The sequence below is a fragment of the Borostomias antarcticus genome (assembly GCF_949987555.1).
Source record: "Borostomias antarcticus genome assembly, chromosome: 13".
Taxonomy (NCBI): domain Eukaryota; kingdom Metazoa; phylum Chordata; class Actinopteri; order Stomiiformes; family Stomiidae; genus Borostomias; species Borostomias antarcticus.
The window spans coordinates 3,819,841-3,834,840 of NC_140246.1; the positions used below are offsets into that span (position 1 = coordinate 3,819,841).

The window sequence follows — 15,000 nt, forward strand, 5'->3', positions numbered from 1 at the left end:
GGACCTGGGACTCTGTAGCACACAGACATTCGCCAAAAAAATAAATAAAAAGAGGCAATACTTGGAGAGACGGTCTGAGGGAACGATGGCGTAGAGGACCAGGCTGTTCCTCTAGTGGACGGGCTCATCACTAACACACTTATTCATCATTTCATATTTAAATAACACCCAACAGTGCCACCCGGAAAGAGAGAGAGAGAGAGAGAGAGAGAGAGAGAGAGAGAGGGCAAGGGGTAGAGAGAAGGAGAGTGGGGTTTATGTTTGTGTTCAGTATGTGTGTTTGTGTAAGAGAGAGAGAGAGAGAGGAGAGGGAGAGAGACCGTCTCAGTCTGACTGGGAGACCACATGTTCGTCCCACCACCCACCCCACCCTTTTTTGACACTAACCCTCCGGCTCGTTCTTGATCAGCTCCTCCATCTTCCTCTGCTTCAGCGTGTCCACCACGTCCGCCAGGCTGCCCTTGCGTCTCTCCGGGGTGCCCAGGGCCGCCGCCGCCCCCCCCTCGCCGCCCACGCGCCCCGCCTCCTCCTTCCCCGGTGAGGTAGACGAGTTGTGCTGGGGGTACGGGCTCAGGGAGCTCCTCTTAACGCCATCCTGCTCCTGGTGAGGGGAGAGAGAGAGGAGAGAGGGGTGAGTACGGAGGAGAGGAGAGGAGGGGAGAGGAGGGGAGGGGAGGAGAGAGGAGAGGGGAGGAGGGGAGAGGAGAAGAGAAGAGGAGAAGAGAGGAGAGGAGAGGAGGGGAGAGGGGAGAGGAGAGAAAAAAGGGGGGTAAGCAGAGAGAAGAGAGGAGATGAGAGGAGGACGAGAGGAGATGCAGAGATGAGAGGAATGTAAACTCTAAAGGGGAGGAACTAAGAAAAAGGAAGGAGAGAAGTGAGTGGCGTCCTCCCACCCCTCCTCCCCTCCTCCCCCTCTCTCAGCCTGCTAGGATACACTTTCATCCCCGGCCAGCCATCTTAAGTTAGGGCACTCTTCCTCTCATATTCTCTCTCTCCCTCTCTCCCTCCACGTCTCCTTCTCTCTTCCGTCCTGAAGAATCTGCATTTGAGTGACTTGGAGCCACTTGACAGGCAAAACAACAGCAGGGATTTCACACAATCTTACATGACTCAAAACGCTCCTTTAAAAGCTCGTCGTTTTCACTTTGACATGCGTCCAAGAAAAACTGCCGCAAGTCCAAGTTTCTCACTGAAGAGTTTCGCTACTAATGACAATAAAAACAAAACTCCCTCTTCAACCCAAACATCTACACAACACGGGACAAAAATACACTACAGAACCCATTAGGATTATGTGACATTAATTCAATACACAGAGCATAAATGCCGCAGTATCGATCAATTGAATGAATGTTGCTCACTAAGGCACAACAATATCTTTAGCGTTATTTAAGCCGGGCTCAGACTACAGGATTTTTGGGCCGATTTATCCCCGATTCACCCCTCCCGACAATCGGAGGAGAGATCTGGTCTGGAACGTTGGTCGGGGTCGATGATCAGCCCAGATTATCTTGTAATGTGAGGGGTTTACAGATCCAATCTTATACCTCCCGATCGGCTCGCAGACCCATCGGGGCGGCCCCGATAATATCAAACATGTTTGATATTTAAGATTATTACGTCCCGACTTTACAAGTGAGACGGCGAGACCAGTGGTTCGTTGCTCCCTCGGGCACGATAAGATCCTGTAGTGTGTGCTGAGCCGTTATTTTCAAATCTTGCTGTGTGTGCTTGTTTGAGATGCGCAAGAAGAATATCTGTTAAGATTCTCCTTATGTGCGTAATGTAACCCGATTTCGAAATTGGTTAGGATGTTAAATATCCTGTAGTGTGAGCCCGGCATTAGAGGAGAAGATTAGCAGAAGCTTCCTGAGTTCTGATCTCTGACACAAGGCCCTGTAAGACAAACACTGAAGAGCATTGTGAACCAAATTACACCTGACAATGTGACAGGAGCTCTTGATCAGCTTTGGGACACACACGCACGCACACACACACACACACACACACACACACACAGGTCCCTAGGTCTTAACGAGCAGGGAGTCAGTTCTGTAAAATGTAATTACAGAGCAGGTATTAGCAGACAAGGTCGATAGTCCATCTGTAGATCAGGGTTAATCTTTGGCTAATCGACTCCACGTATCTGTCTCACCACCTGTGTGAGAGGTACAGTAGCAGTGCAGGGTTAGTGTGTGTGTGTGTGTGTGTGTGTGTGTGTGTGTTCATGCCTGTGTGTGACAATGGGATAACCCTGGAGAACTAACAGTACAGAGGTACAGGGCTTCGCACGCACGCACACACACACACACACACACACACACACACACACACACACACACACACACACACACACACACACACACACAGTATCTCCCCATGTTTTTCTTGTTCATGTGGGGAGCGTTTATTGAGGTAATGTGGTCCTAATCATTAACTTGGCCTCTGATCAAGGCTGATGTGGAAGCACCTAATATAAGCACCTACATACAGTACAGCAACTGACTCCACTTAATACACACACTAAACTTAATACACACACCACAGCTGGTACAACTACTAAACTTAATACACACACCACAGCTGGTACAACTACTAAACTTAATACACATACCACAGCTGGTACAACTACTAAACTTAATACACACACCTCAGCTGGTAGAACTACTAAACTTAATACACACACCACAGCTGGTACAACTACTAAACTTAATACACACACCACAGCTGGTACAACTACTAAACTTAATACACACACCACAGCTGGTAGAACTACTAAACTTAATACACACACCTCAGCTGGTAGAACTACTAAACTTAATACACACACCACAGCTGGTACAACTACTAAACTTAATACACACACCACAGCTGGTACAACTACTAAACTTAATACACACACTAGACTTAATACACACACTAAACTTAATTACACATCACAGCTGATACAACTACTATACTTAATACACACACTAAACGTAATACACACCACAGCTGGTACAACTACTAAACTTAATACACACACTAAACTTAATTACACAGCACAGCTAATACAACTACTATATTGTACAGTACATAATACACACTAAACTTAATACACACAGCACAGCTGGTAGAATTTCTAAACTTAATACACACACAGAAAACTTAATTACTCATCACAGCTGGTCCAACTACTATACTTAATACACACACTAAACTTGATTTTGAACGTTTATTTCGAACAGTTAAAAGACAAAACAATATTAAAACGATATAAAAAAACGAGTAAAAAATAAATAAAAATAAACTTAATATACACCACAGCTGGTACAACTACTACATGTATACTGACGGTAATATACACATCACAGCTAGTAGAACTACCATACTTAATACACACACTAAACTTAGTTACACACCACAGCTGGTACAACTACTATACTTAACACACACACTTAACTTAATTACACATCACAGCTGGTACAACTACTATACTTAATACACACACTAAACTTAATTACACATCACAGCTGGTACAACTACTATACTTAATACACACACTAAACTTAGTTACACACCACAGCTGGTACAACTACTATACTTAATACACACACCACAGCTGGTACAATTACTAAACTTAATACACACACTAAACTTAATACACACACTGAACTTAGTTACACACCACAGCTGGTAGAACTACTATACTTAACACACACACCACAGCTGGTAGAACTAGTAAAATTCATACACAGACCACAGCTGGTAGAACTACTAAACTCTACACACCACAGCTGGTAGAACTACTAAACTCAATTACACACCACAGCTGGTAGAACTACTAAACTCAATTACACACCACAGCTTGCAGAACAAGTACTAAACTTAATACACACACCTCAGATTGTAGAACAAGTCATTCTTACAGTATCTGAATCCTAGGAGTTTTCACTCCAGTAGTTATGTGAAGATCAACAGCAGTGTGCCACAGTAGGACGAGTGAGGGGGTTCAGGATTGATACTGATTTCATTGTCTGGGACGCAACACGCAGAAAGGGCTTCAGAAACAATTCTCACTTAGACAGAGAGAAGTCACACACACGCACACACACGCACGCACGCACGCACACACTGCGCCTGCATACCACAGACTGAATAAGTCAATGTTCCTCATTATTAATGAAGATATGACTTTATGAACTGCTATTCCCCTGGGTCTAACATTACAGTGGATATCACGGCATGGTATATGTACACAACTTTAACAGTGTGTGTGTGCGTGTGTGTGTGCACGTGTGTGTGTTTGTGTATGTGTGTGTGTGTGTGCTACATCCACAGATACAATGTTGTTAGAGTAATTCACGGGTTTCCATCATATCTCCCTGGCTGAGAATCACCTGATGCTCACTGATGTGAAGCTCTGGTCCCATGATCTCCACACACTCACACACGTTCTCTTCTTCTCTGGTCTGCTGAGGGCCAGGGGGCGATTCAGCCTCTCTCCCCCACTATGTGTGTGTGTCTCTCTCTCCTCTCTCTCTCTCTCCTCTCTCTCTCACTCTCTCTCCATCTCTTTCTCCTTCTCTCTCTCCATCTCTCTCTATCTCTCTCTCTCTCCATCTCTTTCTCCTTCTCTCTCTCTACAGTATCTCTCTCTCTTTCTCCTTCTCTCTCTCTCTATCTCTCTATCTCTTTCTCCTTCTCTCTCTCTCCGTCTTTCACTATAAGGGATTAGAGGAATTCAGAATATAAAAAGAGCACTTCTGATAAAACAGGATTCATCAAAACATGCAAACGTCAACATGACTGACAGAGAGAACTGACGGACTGAAAGAGGGACTGCGGGAGAGAGAGAGAGAGAGACAGAGAGAGAGAGAGAGAGAGAGAGAGTGTCGGCTGGCTGGCAGGCGGGCTGTCTGAGTTGTGACTGCCCACAGTGGAGAGGCAGGCATCTTAAAGGCGCAGTCACACCTGTCACATCCCATTTCTCTAATCCTGCACCCCACTCCACACTCCAGCACTCTTTATTTCTAGAAAGATGTCTCGCAAACAAACACAAAAAGAGATGAGGGGAGGGAGGGAGGGAGGGGAGGGAGGGAGGGAGGGGAGGGAGGGAGGGAGTGGGGGGCTGCGCTGCTCTCTTTCCCCTGTCGTCTCCGTGGAGATGTCACCGAGAAGACGTCCACAATGAGGGTCACTACTTAATCAAAGGGAATTAAATACAACATGATGACTCTTCAAAGAGCCCAGACATTAGGGACTTGACATTATTTATGTGCGAAGCAGACACCCTTATCCAGGGCAACTTAACTGGCTTATATTCCTCCACATAATCCACGCGTCTTGACATATTTACCCTGCCGATTCAACTAACCAGCCGCGGCTTACAGGGGCCCACTCAGGCGTCGAACCGACAACCTGCCACACAAGGTCCCGACAGTGTGAGCGGGTGCTAATAGGAAAATAAGAATTTCTACAACTAAGAATCCGTCTGTGGATACGTGTGTATGCTTGCATTTATGAATACTGTCAATGTTTATGCCTATATCTCATTGTGTGTGCGTGTGCATGTTTGTATTTATTTGAATATGCATGCATGAGCTGGTATGTTTGTGTGTGTGTGTGTGAGAGAGAGAAAATGTGTGCATAAGTATGTGTATGTGTGTGTGAGAGAGAGAGAGAGCGAATGTGTGCATAAATATGTGTGTGTGTGTGTGTGTGCGCGCGAGCGTGCAAATCTGTGCGTTAATGTGCGAGTGTGAATATATGTATTTATATGCATTTGATCCGCCAGGCTGACAGTGTGGGCGGTTCTGCTTTTAGTTTGCAGATGTCAATTCTCCTCCAAACGACTGAAACAAAGTAGAACTGCGCCTCTCTCCCCTCTCGCTGCTTTATCCCTTTAGTGCTTCTGCATGGCGACAGAATTAAACAACTTTTGTCTTCTTAAGCTCATCAGTGAGGAGCTGATTTAAACACACTTAACTCCTGCCAAAAAAATCATATTCCAAATGCTATTTTTTCCTTCCGCCAGCGCAGATGCCGCTGTTCATGTTCCCTCGCTTCGTTTTTTCATCTTTCTTCCCTCTTTCTCCGTCTTTGCGCCCCCCCCTCCCCACCCCACCCCGTAGGAGAAACCTACCCATTTACCTCAAAGGGTCTCTCTCTCTCTCTCTCTCTCTTTCACTCTCTTTCTTTTTTGTTTGTTTGTAGCAGAACAGAGGAGTCGTATGGGAGGAGGGAGGGTGAGTGAGTGAGTGAGTGAGTGAGTGAGTGTGAGTGAGTGAGTGAGTGAGTGAGTGAGTGAGTGAGTGAGTGAGTGAGTGAGTGAGTGAGTGAGTGTGAGTGAGTGAGTGAGGGAGGGAGGGAGGGAGGGAGGGAGGGAGGGAGGGAGGGAGGGAGGGAGGGAGGGATTGAGGGAGGGAGTGAGGGAGGGAGGGAGGGAGGGTACCAGGCCTCTCCTGGCCAGTGGCTGGAAGGTGTGTGAATGTTTGATGTCAGTGGGTCTTGGATCAAGTCATGTCCAATGTTACATCTCACCCCCCTGCATGTACACACAGCCTGTATCTGGGGATGTCAACAGGATCCGTCCCAGAGTAACACTGATCACACTTCCAATCCCCTGCCACACACACACACACACACAAACTCTCTCACACACACACACACACACACACACACACACACAAACACACACACACACACACACACACACATCAAATCCCCTTGGAGTGCTACGGCTAAACACAGACATCTTCAGCACTGATTCAGAGTTCCCTGAGGCTGGGGCACACTCTCACACCCCCCCTCTCCCTCTCTCTCTCTCTCTCTCTCTCTCTCACACACACACACACCTCAAACCCCGCTCAGAGGACAAACGTTCACTTCTCATAACACACTGAGCCACAGAGAAGCCCCTATTCCCCAGGTCCACACTCTATACCCACGGGGCTGGGACGTTTTTTAGTTGTTAAATCGCAATGTGCCCCCCATCCCACCTTCCCACACATACACACACAAAGAGAAATATATCGAATTGAAGCAAAATAATAATAATAATAATAGTAATAATAATAATCACGTATACATACATGTTTTTATGCCATGTGTCATTCATTAAACAAAATCAAACGAACAGAAGCTTCATTTTGTCTGAGCAACTTAATGTGCAGCTGTCTTTTCTGTATTTTAAATAACAGTTCCATGCGTGCCAATATTTTTTAAGACAGGCAAGCGCCTGTTTATCCATTATGACAGCGCTGGCAGGAGAAATTAAGTGTGACCACTGCGTTTCAGAGTGTTGTGAGTCTTAAAATCTGTCAAATTCAGATGAAGGCACCGGGAGCCTATAGAAGAAGAATTTGGACAGGAGAAGGCAGATGGATATTCAGATAAGTTCCCCCTCAGCGCGCATCGCTCATTAAGCAGACAATAAGGTAGACTAGTAATTACCACATGCTGTAGCCATTATCACCTGTGCGGAGAACCCGTCTCTACAACTTTGAACAGCTTTTCTAGAACACCGGGGACTCGGGCGAGAAACGGATAAACACACACCTCATCGTTTACGCTAGCACTCTCCAGAAAACACATTCAAAGAAGAGAGAAAACAAGGTTTCTCTTCGCATGTGCGTCTGTCTCGTTTGAGCGGCAGCTCTGAAGCAGATGAAGAGGTCAGCGCGTTGCCGCTGCCGCCTGCGCCTCGGCGCCGCTGCCGTGTTCATTTACTATGACAAGATAAAGCGGTAATCTCCTCTCGCTGCTTGCCTGTACAGCCAGTCGCTACCCAGGGACGAGCGCAGTCGATTTACTCTCCATATCACTTTGTACAATAGGCGTGACAAAGCCCCTCGGAGCCCTCCCGTGTAAATCTCCCTCTCACTCAACTCTTCTGCCAGTCAGCGCGGAAGGGATTGACTCCAAAGCCCCAGCAAACTTACACATCTTACACATGCCAAACCGCCGCTAAATCCACCCGTCCAGAAGATTGCTGCGACTTAATAATCCACATCAAATATGCAGCTTCAGTCAGTCATCCCCTCCTCTCCTCCCTGTTGGTGTTTTGTATTTTCTGCTCAAACCACTCCTGTTGTCAGTCAACCGGCTGGAGTCTCATATTTGATTTTTTTTCCGACTGAGGTCAATTACTGTCCCACTTTAATAATACGGGTTAAATGACATGAACTCGCGGTAGAGGAGCCCCCTGAGGTAACGGCCCCCTATAGTCCCTCCCTTGAATACTAGGTAGGCTAATGCTAATTTGCATCTGAAGACCTTTCTGAGTTGACACCAGTCTACCACATATAAACATTTCATCTGTCACATCCCAGTTGAGGGAATTATTCAGCAAAACGATTTTGAGGTAAATTGATGTAATTTTCTGCTATTGGAAAATAAACATGTGTATTTTTTTTAAATGAAGTTTAAGAATAAATCAAGTTGTTTTATAAATTAATTTGGGGGATATAGGTAATCCATTTGTTTGATAGATTTATTTTTAATATTTAGCAGTGAATGCAAATGTAAAATGTAACATAGTGGGAAAGAGGCCCCCCTTCTAGGTGCCTTAAAATGTTTGGCTATAAACATAATTACATAATAGCTAGGCTTAGTGGGTTCCTTGATATTGAATTATGTTCATGAATAAGCTACCCTTGCCACTTCTGGCTTCAGCATTAGCCTGGCTGCCTCTAGCTGCAGGCCTGAAGTCCCCCTCTCTAGGCCGAGTCAGCTTCAGCCTAACTAGAGCTCATTACATTTTGGGATATACATAGATGATGTGTTCCATAAGCATTTGTGGAGTTAGAATTTTAAACACCATGCAGATAATTTGCACTGAATTTGCACAAGATGCCCCCAGGCATTCCGGGTGGGGAAATATACTTATATATATATATTACATTTTTTGTATTATATCATCAACTTTGTTTTCGTTTCAACTTAAATGCCATTTGGTGCTGCACTCTTTGTCGGTGGCTGTACTTGTTTATCACAAATGAAACAAGTTGTAAAATGCTTTGGGGGCAAATATCTCTAGCCAGCTACATAAAGTAACTACCTTACTAGATTGTTGTGTTAACATCGGGTGAAAAAACCCTGTTCATCTAAAGCTATGCTACCCAGCATGTCATTATTACTGGGCAGAGTCTATTCTTACGGCAGCCGTCAGAATAAACATGCCCGCTATTTTTATGCCACCCTATCTACCGCCTCAAAATCTCAGCTGAATCTTGTTTTGGGGTATTCAAAACCTAACCAACTGTAACCCTATCCCGAACCCTAACCATAACCCAAATAACAGGTATTTATGGGTAAAATGCTTGAAATCGTTACTTTCAGCTGCCGTAAAACTAGTCACTACCTTTATATATTGCAACAGGTGGTAAAATAACATCCTGATCTCACAAGCTCACATTCTTTTTCTCACACACATCAGTCTGGCGAGGTTCAACATGAATTCGAGGCAGCTAGGGGCGTGGCTTAGGTGTGACGACAGCAAGAGCAGTAAATCCTTCAGTGACACAGTAGCCTAAAATTGGTTGAAGTTAGCCTGCGATAGACAGTGATAGACAGATGGTTCATCCAATCACTTGCCAAGTATTTTTGTAAGTTCCTGCTCTTTTCCAAACAGTTTCCAATGAAGCCTTCCCAGATGGTTGTGTGGAACAAACCATCTGGCACGTCACATTAGTCAAATAATAGCCTAACCAGTTTGTTGGCATTTCATACTGTATATATTCCACAGCAAACTACAGTATCCTTCATCGCTAGCTGGTTGCTATCAAAATTCAAGTTTGGCATTAGTTTTGGTTGCTAGGGCTCGTTCATCGCTATGGAATAGCGGATCGTATCCAGGGGTAGGAAACATTGCTGAAAGAAATTGTAACAGACACTTTCCATGTGGCTTATGGTCCCAAACCCATGTTAACTATTGGATGTCATAGCTGTTCCTCCAGGGAATATGAAATTCCTTAGCTTATTACCAGAACACAACCCACAGAACACAACACATAACCGCAGAACACAACCCACAGAACACAACCCACAGAACACAACACATGACTGGAGAACACAACCACCGAACAGAACACATGACCGGAGAACACAACCCACAGAACACAACACATGACCGGAGAACACAACCACCGAACGGAACCCATGACCGGAGAACACAACCCACAGAACACAACACATGACCGGAGAACACAACCACCGAACAGAACACATGACCGGAGAACACAACCCACAGAACACAACACATGACTGGAGAACACAACCGGTGGTATATTGGCGATATACCACACCCTCTCACGAGTTAATGCTTCAATAAATAATAACATTGTAATAAAGGTGATCATACTGTAGTATAATTATAACCTTTATCATTATACACGTCACCGTCTCTTATTCTTATCAAATATCTGTTTTGTTGTTGCAGTGTGAAATATTTACCCCTACTATATCTCCCAGGTCATGAACATGTAATAGATAATGGCCAGTCTGAGCTTATTTTCTCTCTCTCTCTCACACACACACACACACACACACACACACACACACACACACACATACACACACACACACACACACACACACACACACACCACACACACACACACACACACACACCCTCTCTCTCTCTCTGTCTCCTCAGTTGCAGTGGTCCTGATAACGCCAACGCGGTGGGGGAGAGGAGACTTTGGTTTATAGTCAAACAGCAGAGTCCGGGCCACAGATGTGTAATCAGCATGGTAATTAGTGAATTAGCTCACCATTATGGCTCCTAAGCACCCTTTCATTGTTTTACTGCTGCATTGATTTCCAGAGTTTGCCTTTGGAGGGTTTATCGTCGGGGGGGAAAGGTCTAAAACGCTCAACATGCCGCTCTTCAGGTGTGTCTCAACGTGAGGGAGTCCACACACACACACACACATGCACACACACACACTAAACAAACACAGGGCGCTGTAAAATAAAGCATTTGGCCATACACACAACTATACTCCCATGCCGTACAGTACAGTCATACACACCCAAACAAACACACACACACACACGCACGCACACACACGCACACACACGCACACACACACACACCACCCTACACAGCCTGTATATACATTCAGCACCGACTCCACACAATGTCACACTTCATACAGAACAACATGACTCATATTTGCAGTCACGCAAGGAACATTTAGTCCGACTCTGCCTCGCTGGCTCACAGTCACGCCGGCTCAGGAACACTCTGCCTCGCTGGCTCAGGAACACTCTGCCTCAGGAACACTCTGCCTCGCTGGCTCAGGAACACTCTGCCTCAGGAACACTCTGCTTCAGAAACACTCTGCCTCGCTGGCTCAGGAACACTCTGCCTCGCTGGCTCAGGAACACTCTGCCTCGCTGGCTCAGGAACACTCTGCCTCGCTGGCTCAGTCACGCCGGCTCAGGAACACTCTGCCTCGCTGGCTCAGGAACACTCTGCCTCGCTGGCTCAGGAACACTCTGCCTCGCTGGCTCAGGAACACTCTGCCTCGCTGGCTCAGGAACACTCTGCCTCGCTGGCTCAGGAACACTCTGCCTCAGGAACACTCTGCTTCAGAAACACACTGCCTCAGGAACACTCTGCCTCGCTGGCTCAGGAACACTCTGCCTCAGGAACACTCTGCTTCAGGAACACTCTGCCTCAGGAACACTCTGCTTCAGGAACACTCTGCCTCGCTGGCTCAGGAACACTCTGCCTCAGGAACACTCTGCTTGAGGAACACTCTGCCTCGCTGGCTCAGGAACACTCTGCCTCGCTGGCTCAGGAACACTCTGCCTCGCTGGCTCAGGAACACTCTGCCTCAGGAACACTCTGCTTCAGGAACACTCTGCCTCGCTGGCTCAGGAACACTCTGCCTCAGAAACACTCTGCTTCAGAAACACACTGTCTCGCTGGCTCAGAAACACTCTGCCTCAGAAACACTCTGCCTCAGGAACACTCTGCCTCAGGAACACTCTGCCTCGCCGGTTGGGGAACACCTCGCTGGCTCAGAGTCACGCCGCCTCAGGAACACTCTGCCTCGGCTCGTCCCAGAATAAGAAAACACAGTGATGCATCCAGAACAGCAGCCTTGGCCGCTCTGTCTGGAAAATATTACAGTACCCGCTACCTTGGAAGGCGCGTCACTGCGGAGGTTGCGGACATATTTCCGAATTCAATCATCAAAAAATAGCTGGCATTCTGTTTGTTCAATTGTCCTGAGGTTTTTTTTCCCTCTCCTGATGAAGCACACGGCTTTCAGACAGGCCAGAGAGGGGGTATCACACATACGGGGTACACTGGCACAGGGGACCAATGGGAAAGCAAAGTGGGGTTTAAGCAGCCAATGAGAAGTTGAAGGTGAGAATTGAAAGGTGCAGGTATGCCTGTGTGTGTGTGTGTGTGTGTGTGTGTGCGTGTGTGTGTATGCTTGTGTGTACTGTATGCCTGTGTGTGTGTGTGTGTATGCGTGTGTGTGTGTGTATGCCTGTGTGTGTGTGTCTATGCCTGTGTGTCTGTGTGTGTGTGTATGCCTGTGTGTGTGCGTGTGTCTATGCCTGTGTGTGTGTGTGTGTGAGAGCATGTGAGCGTGGGGGGGGGGGGGGGGGGTCCTACCATGCTGCTGTGCAGGGCGGGGGGGCTGTCCAGGGTGCGGGGGCTTCGCGGGGACACCTTGGCGCAGTAGGAGGCCAGGGGGAGGTGGACGCCTCCCTCGCTCTCCTCCTCCAGTCGCGGCCTGCCCGTTGCCATGACTACCTCTCCATCTGTCCCCCCATATGGAGAGGCTGGTCGCTTGGAAGACATCCTGGAAAAGAGAGAGAGAGAGAGAGAGAGAGGGGGAGAGAGTGAGTAACATTCAATGGATGATATTAGCGTTGGAAGACAGGGACTCTTGCAGAGTGAAGTGGGCACCGTTGATTGTCACAGTTACAGTCGTACAGTAGTAATAATCGATTATAATAGTTATACAGCTGCTTATTCGACCCCATCGAGCAGACCAGACCGGGGATCGTCCGCTATCTGTGTTGCTCAGAAACCCCCCTCCATCTCTCTCTCTGTCCACACAGCGAGCTGGGCAGCAGCGCTGGTCGTGTTTACCACAGCAGAGACGCTTCCGTTCCAAAAAAAACCGAGGTGATTCGGTGATACGCCGGCATAAAAGACACACCTCTCCGCGCGGTATCGTTCTCGTGTGAGCTACCTCCTCGTTTGTTTATCGTGAGGCTGTGTGTGTGTGTGTGTGTGTGTGTGTGTGTGCACGCGCATTTGTACGCATGTACTCTTTCCGCAAAACTCGGCCACGATTGTTATCAGAAGTGACCCAGGCGTGACGATAGACTTTCAGAGCGCTACGCGGAGACGACAGGTACGCTGCGTTCACCTGGGGAAGCCCTGAGGCGCTAACGTGAGGGAAAAGGGGAAACTACAAGCACAGACACCACACACTGTTACTTGGCTTTGTTTCCTGTCGGCGGTGGAAGGAGTGAGTCAGCACCTATTAGGTGAACTCTCGTCCCTCCTGATGCACACTCAGCCATGGTGAATAGGGTGGGATGAATGTGCTGCTATAATAGGATTTAATGTAGTTCACACAGTCGCCTGAGTGCTTTCAGAAGCCCCCCCTCAGCATTGAAGCTATAGCTATGATGACCTGGTAATAGCTCTCTCCCTCTCTCTCTCTCTCTCTCTCTCTCTGTCTTTCTCTCTCTCTCTCTCTCTCTCTCTCTCTCTGTCTCTCTCTCTTTCCGTCTTTCTCTCTCTCTCTCTCTCTCTCTCTCTCTCTCTCTCTCTCTTCGCTGCTGGAGAGACAGAGAGAGGAGGGCAGAAAAGTGGGAGAAAAACTGTCATTCTAAAACGCAAGCATCCTGAGAGGTTGGGAGCAACAGCAGGCATGAGAAACAGTCCCGGCCTCTATCCATACCCCTAGCCTCTATCCATACCCCCAGCCTCCATCCATACCCCCAGCCTCCATCCATACCCCCAGCCTCCATCCATACCCCCAGCATCTATTCATACCCCCAGTCTTTATCCATACCCGTAGCTTCTATCCATACCCCCAGCCTCCATCCATACCCCCAGCCCTATCCTGGGTTGTCGTAACCTTGAACTGTAAACGGATTATTCTCCAGCTCTGTTGGATTTCCTCTAGCTGCACATCTGGCATTGTTCTTACCACCCCCCCACCCCCCCCCCCCCTAATTTATTGCTTATTTGCTTTATGAAAGCGGTAAGGCAAACAAGATATACAGTAATGTTTCTCAGCGGACGGCCTGAGAAAAAGCCAGAGCAGATATGAGGGCAGACGGGAGAGACAGAGAGAGAGAGAGGGAGAGAGAGAGAGAGAAAGAGAGAGGGAGAGAGAGGGCGATATAGAGAGAGAGTGAGAGAGAGGGGGAGAGGGAGATAGATAGAGAGAGGGAGATAGAGAGAGAGAGGGAGATAGAGGGAGATAGAGAGAGAGAGAGAGAGAGAGAGAGAGAGAGGGAGATAGAGAGAGAGGGAGAGAGAGAGGGATCAGTAAATCCATAGCTTTGTCTGCGTGCTATTATCTAGGCCTGCTCAGTCCCTTCCTCTTCCCATGAATGCTGACTCGTGCAAAACAAAGGCTATAGGTTGAGATAATGACAAATGATCTACTTTTTAACTGATAGAGGACTGGACTTACTTAGTAAGTGCTGCAAAACAATAGTTGACTGCTTTTTTGGTCTGCTAACAGGTGGTCAGGGTAGATATAGGAACGTGTGTGTGTGTGTCTGTGTGTGTACCTGTGTGTGTGTGTGTGTGTGTGTCTGTGTATGTGTACCTGTGTGTGTGTGTGTGTGTGTGTGTATGTGTACCTGTGTGTGTGTGTACCTGTGTGTGTGTGTGTTTGTGTGTGTGTGTGTGTCTGTGTGAGTGAGTGAGTGAGTGAGAGAGAGAGAGAGAGAGAGAGAGAGAGAGAGAGAGAGAGAGAGAGAGAGAGAGCGAGCAGTATCCTAGGACTCTGGTGTTTCACA

General features: G+C 47.2%; 1 protein-coding gene across 1 annotated transcript in view; it reads right to left on the reverse strand.

Annotated features, from left to right (window-relative positions):
* sox5 (SRY-box transcription factor 5) overlaps window positions 1–12,808 on the reverse strand; it is a gene marked incomplete at its 5' end in the record, with an annotated part of 90,557 nt that extends 77,749 nt beyond the window's left edge. Inside the window, 2 exon segments of the mRNA XM_084447778.1 lie at window positions 388–601; window positions 12,620–12,808. Coding sequence (XP_084303904.1) covers window positions 388–601; window positions 12,620–12,808 — 403 coding nt within the window.
* Window positions 12,809–15,000: the final 2,192 nt, after the last annotated feature.